At 40.7% G+C, this 6,000-nt stretch overlaps 1 protein-coding gene across 1 annotated transcript; it reads left to right on the forward strand.

Annotated features, from left to right (window-relative positions):
• The first annotated feature begins 3,005 nt into the window (after positions 1-3,005).
• SPZ1 (spermatogenic leucine zipper 1) lies at positions 3,006-4,449 on the forward strand. The gene has a single exon (XM_030823202.1). The coding sequence runs from the start codon at positions 3,249-3,251 to the stop codon at positions 4,395-4,397; it is 1,149 nt and encodes a 382-aa protein (XP_030679062.1). The 5' UTR covers positions 3,006-3,248; the 3' UTR covers positions 4,398-4,449.
• The last annotated feature ends 1,551 nt before the right edge of the window (positions 4,450-6,000 follow it).

A 6,000-nucleotide genomic window follows, 5' to 3' on the forward strand; every position in this document is an offset into this window, starting at 1 on the left:
TTCTTTCCTTCTTTTTTTTTTTTTTTTGACAGGGTCTCATTCTGTCACCCAGGCTGGAGTGCAGTGGCATGCTTACGGCTTACTGCAGCCTCAACCTTCTGAGCTCACACTATCCTCCCACCTCAGCTTCCCAGGTAGCTGGGACTATAAACATGCGCCACCACGCCTGGCTGATTTTTGTATTTTTAGTAGAGACGGGGGTTTCACCATGTTTCCCAGGCTGGTCTTGAACTCCTGGGCTCAAGTGATCCTCCCAGCTCAGCCTCCCAGAGTGCTCAGATTAAAGGCATGAGCCACCATGCCCAGCCAATGTTTTCTTTCGTGAGTCATTAAGCTATGTGAAACTTAGTGGATAGAAATTGTAAAACAGTCCAAATGTGTTTAACCTCCATGGTTACCCACTGGGGAATATGGGTCAATAGAGACAAGAGGACTGCTCTTGTTTCTCAAAATCTATTTATTTACCTTTCAGTGCCTAACATAAACACATTCCAATAAAATTAACAACTGTTAATTGGAATTCACTCTAGTTGTAGGGGAAAGGAAATATTTAAATCCTTTTCAGATTTTGTTTTTGTTTTTCTCTCTCTTTTTTTTTTTTTGAGATAGAGTTTCATTCTTTTTGCCCACACTGTAGTGCAGTGGTGCAATCTCGGCTCATTTCAACCTCCACCTCCCAGGTTCAAGCGATTCTCCTGCTTCAGCCTCCCGCGTAGCTGGGATTACAGGTGCATGCCATATGCCTGGCTAATTTTTTTTTTTTTTTTAAGTAGAGACGGGGTTTCACCCCGTTGGCCAGGCTGGTCTCAAACTCTTGATCTCAGGTGATCCACCCACCTCAGCCTCCCAAAGTGTTAGGATTACAGATGTGAGCCACCATGCCTGGCTCTTTTCAGATTAAAGAAAAAAATTATCTTCATATCTTGACCATGCTACCTTCAAACCAGTTTTCATTAAAAAAAAAATCAAGACGAGAGCAATATTAGATTTATGTCTGACAGCATTAAAAAGCTGCAAGCACAAGAGGATAGAGAATACATTTTCTTTTTAAGTATCTAGGGAACATACATGAACACTGATAATCTATTAGGCCAGAAAGAAAATATCAATTTCAAAAGGTAGAAATATAACAGACATTTTCTGAATACAGTATGATAAAGCTAGAAATTAATTATCGAATCAGAAAAAAATTCCCCTTGTCCTGGAGATTAAGAAATTGTCTTAAATGATGCTTGAGTCAAAGGGGGAAATAAGAACCAATGCTGAACTTCTAAGATGGAATTAAAGCATAAGGACAATTGCTAGTATCTATGCTGTCATTGTGTGAATTAGAAAAGGTGTTCCTTTTTCAAGTAAAAACAGAGACCAACCCTGCTGTATCTGTGAGTAGTCAGTGACGATGGCCTGGAGCCCAGCTGGCTGAAAGATGAGCATGAGGCTCTGGGGAATTAGAGCCAGAGTGAGTTGGTGACTGGAGAAGAAAGAAAACATATAAATTTCTCTTCTCTAGGTGAAAAAAACCTGAGTATGAGTTTTCCCTTAAGATTGGAAGCAAATTTCTATCAAAGTGCTTGCTAGCAAGATTTTGAAGGCCAAGAAAAAGTCATACGCAAGAAATGTTTTCTTTGATTGAGTTCTATATTCTCAAGACCTGACTCCTAAGAACAAAAAGACAAGAAAGCAGCTTATTAAAATGCAAGAAGTTTAATAAACTTGTTACTTTCTATAATCCACTGTAGAATTTACCTGTTTCAAATGCTTTTTATTTTTTAATTTTTAATTTTTTTTGAGGCAGTGTCTTGTTCTGTCACCCAGGCTGGAGTGCACTGGCACGATCTCAGCTCACTGCAACCTCCTCCTTCTGGGTTCAAGCAAGTCTCATGCCTCAGCCTTCTGAGTAGCTGGGATTACAGGTGTGTGCTGCCATTCCCAGCTAATTTTTGCATTTTTAGTAGAGATGGGGTTTCGTCATGTTGCCCGGGCTGATCCTGAACTCCTGGCCTCAAGTGATCTGCCCATCTTAGCCTCCCAAAGTGCTGGGATTACAGGCATGAGCCACTGCACCTGGCCAGTTTTTTAATTTTTTGAGATAGGATCCTGCTGTGTTGCCCAAACTGGAGTGCACTAAGTAGCACAGTCATGGCTCACTGCAGCCTCAACCTCCCAGGCTCAAGTGATCCTCTCGCCTCAGCCTCCCAAGTAGCTGGGACCACAGGCACACACTACCATGCCCTGCTAATCAAACATTTTAGAAATACAACTGTGTCATTTTAACAAGTTACTGTGTAGAGTGTGGAAATCTTAGGGGATCAATAAAAGAGCCAAAAAAAAATCCCCAAATAAGTTACTGCAAAAAGTAATAGTCAAAGTTTTCTATCACCTGATGTAAATGATTTGCGAGTAAGCTTGTCAAGCGTATCTTAAAGGATGCCTATATTCAAAGCCAAGAAAAGTCCCAGTTTGTAATTGTGTTGCTATTATAAATAACCATTCAGATAGTCCCTTCTTGGAGCAGAATATTTTTGAATGGAGGGACTCCTGACATTACTTTCCTAAAATCACAAAAGGCTGTCACTCTCAGGGTTTTGTTTTGTGTGGATAACTTTCTCTTACAGTCACATCTCTCCTAGAATGGGAGCAGTAAAGCCTTTAGGTGCCATGAAAGGATGGGGACCTCATCAGAGAGGACTGGTCTCAGCAATGCCCTTAAGTGGTCAAAACATGCTGCAGTTGAGGTCAGGATTGTGAGGGGATAGAGGTGACGTAGGGAAGTAACTGAGTGCATTCAGACTGAGATGAATAGCAACCTAGAAATTAAGGAGGGGAAGAGCTGTTGTAGAGCTCTTTCTGGCATGAGGAGTAGGGGTAGCTCAAGGTTGATTTTGATGCAGGAGTCACTGGGCAGGAATTTATGAGGCTTCCATTGTGACACAAAGGAGACAGACACTGGATAGGCCACAATTGTGCAGTGACAAAATAAAGACCTGGTTGCTAGGGCCAGAGAATAAATACCGGGTGCCTAGAGGAGAAGAGATGGAGCCCCAGCCCTGGTCCCCTTTCCCACCCTTCCTCCCCCACAAGACTGTCTGAGATGCCACCTTCCACCTAAACATCATCTCCCAAATTTTAATCCTTAACTTTGGTCTCTGACTTCTGCTTGATTCCACAGTCTCCACCCACATTTGCACGAAGGACCATCACCTGTCCTTCCTGGAATCTCTAAAGTTTTCTGCTTTCCTTCTGTCCTGATGGCCAGCTCTGCTAAGTCAGCTGAGATGACCATCATCTCCAAAACCCTTAACCCTACTCCTGATCCTCATCAAGAATATCTGGACCCTAGGATTACCATTGCCTTATTCGAAATTGGATCACTTTCTCCTTCTTCCTGGGGCTCTCTCCCTTCCCTAAAGAATAGCAGCCATCAAGTTACAGAACAACAGACTGCACAGAAGTTTAACAATCTCTTGAAAGAAATTAAAGATATTCTTAAAAATATGGCAGGTTTTGAAGAGAAGATCACAGAAGCAAAAGAACTTTTTGAGGAAACCAATATTCCTGAGGATGTGTCAGCCCACAAAGAAAATATCAGAGGACTTGACAAAATCAATGAAATGTTATCATCAAACCTGCCTGTTAGTTTAGCCCCAGAGAAAGAAGGCAATGAAAAGAAACAGGAGATGATAATGGAAAACCAGAACTCTGAGAACACAGTACAAGTTTTTGCAAGAGATTTGGTAAATCGTTTAGAAGAAAAAAAAGTCCTTAACGAAACTCAACAAAGTCAAGAAAAAGCAAAAAACAGACTTAATGTTCAAGAAGAAACTATGAAAATTAGGAACAACATGGAGCAGTTACTACAGGAAGCAGAACACTGGAGTAAGCAACATATTGAGCTCAGTAAACTGATAAAATCCTATCAGAAATCTCAGAAAGACATAAGTGAAACTCTCGGAAATAATGGAGTCGATTTCCAAACCCAGCCAAATAATGAAGTGTCAGCTAAGCATGAGCTGGAGGAACAGGTGAAGAAACTGAGCCATGACACCTATTCATTGCAGTTGATGGCAGCTTTGCTAGAGAATGAATGCCAAATCTTACAGCAGAGAGTAGAGATTCTCAAGGAACTCCATCATCAGAAACAGGGAACTCTGCAAGAGAAGCCAATTCAGATAAACTATAAACAGGACAAGAAAAATCAGAAGCCATCAGAAGCAAAGAAAGTAGAAATGTATAAGCAGAACAAGCAAGAAATGAAGGGTACATTTCAGAAAAAAGACAGATCCTGTAGAAGCCTGGATGTTTGTCTTAATAAGAAAGCTTGCAATACCCAGTTCAATATTCATGTTGCAAGAAAAGCTCTTAGGGGAAAAATGAGGTCAGCTAGCAGCCTAAGATAGAAAATACCAAAAGCAGACAAAAAGGTGAATCTTTAAAAAACTACATCTGTTACATCCAACTTGTCAGGCATGATCAATCATCAAACCTTTGGCAGATCTGCTGGTTCAACCAAGAAAGAGCTATAGAATAAGAAGATTGACACTTATATTACTCATTACTTCAGCAGTTATGTAAGTCTGGTCTTTAATGACCATTGTGTCTACATCAAGTTCATAACTTTTCACCTTTACAATCTGCTTGTTTTTTTTCATAATTATTAGATAGACAGCCTCGAGTGAGAAGTTAAAGGTCCAATTAAGTAAAGATCTAAATAAAAACCAGAATACAAGGGAAAAATTTTTTTTCTTTATTTAATCATTGCCTGGGGGCAGGGGGAGTTCTGGGGGAAAAAAGTATATAGTGTTTTTGGCCAGGTGCAGTGGTATTTTGGGAAGCCAAGGTGGGAGGATCGCTCAAGGCCAGGAGTTTGAGACAAACCTGAGCAACACAGCAAGATCCCATCTCTAAAAAAAAAATTAAGTGAAAAAAAAGTACATAATGCTTTAGTTGTGACCTTTTAAAGCTCCCTTTCTAAATGTATGTTTCCTTTTCCTATTATACACTGAAGTGTGGGATGTGGGAGAATTTAAAAAATGCTGATAATCCAACCCTAACAAATCATTTTTCTCTTATAAATCTGCGCTGGCTCTACTTTTCCTAAGGTGCCTCCCTTGCTCCTCCGCTAGTGAACTGTGGGCATACTGGGCAGCAGAGGCCCTTGGGAAGGACCCCCTCAAATTGTTTGGAAGAATAGAGACATATCTGAATTTTATTTTATATTTCATATTTTATATTTTTATTTATTTTATTTTTGTATTGTATTGTATTGTATTGTATTGTATTGTATTGTATTGTATTGTATATTTTTGAGATGGAGTTTTGCTCTTGTTGCCCAGGCTGGAGTGCAATGGCACGATCTCAGCTCACTGCAACCTTCACCTCCCAGGTTCAGGCGATTCTCTTGCCTCAGCCTCCTGAGTTGCAGGATTACAGGTGCCCACCACCACACCCGGCTAATTTTTCTTATTGTTTAGTAGAGATGGGGTTTCACCATGTTGGCCAGGCTGATCTCAAACTCCTGACCTCAGGTGATCCACCTGCCTCGGTCTCCCAAAGTGCTGGGATTATAGGCGTGAACTACCGTGCCAGCCTAGATTTTATTTTTGCTGGAAAAGTTTCTCCCATTCCTCCAGGTATAGACGGTAGTGTTACCTAGGGGGAAAAAACAGTATCTTCTGTTAAGGGAGCTGGATTTCTGGTTCCAGAAAAGATGGAGCAGATGAATTTTCCCCTATTCTTCCCTTTAAGTAAGCTGAAACCCCTGGACATTATATATAAAGCAAATATAAGAAGATTCTGAAAGGCAGAGAGAAGGAGGTAGAATGGTCAGGGAGTCTGAAACTTAAGGAACAACATGGTGCTTAGTTCTCTGGGTTTTCTTTTTGCCTCTCATATATTCTGAGCTAGGTGCTGGAGAAGTCCACAACCTAAAAATGTCAATGCATGTAGACAAAAAAATTCCCCATAAAGCTTGCTTTCTTTTGTCAACAGATGAGGAAAGGA

Source organism: Nomascus leucogenys, chromosome 2, assembly GCF_006542625.1.
Source record: "Nomascus leucogenys isolate Asia chromosome 2, Asia_NLE_v1, whole genome shotgun sequence".
Classification (NCBI taxonomy): Eukaryota; Metazoa; Chordata; class Mammalia; order Primates; family Hylobatidae; genus Nomascus; species Nomascus leucogenys.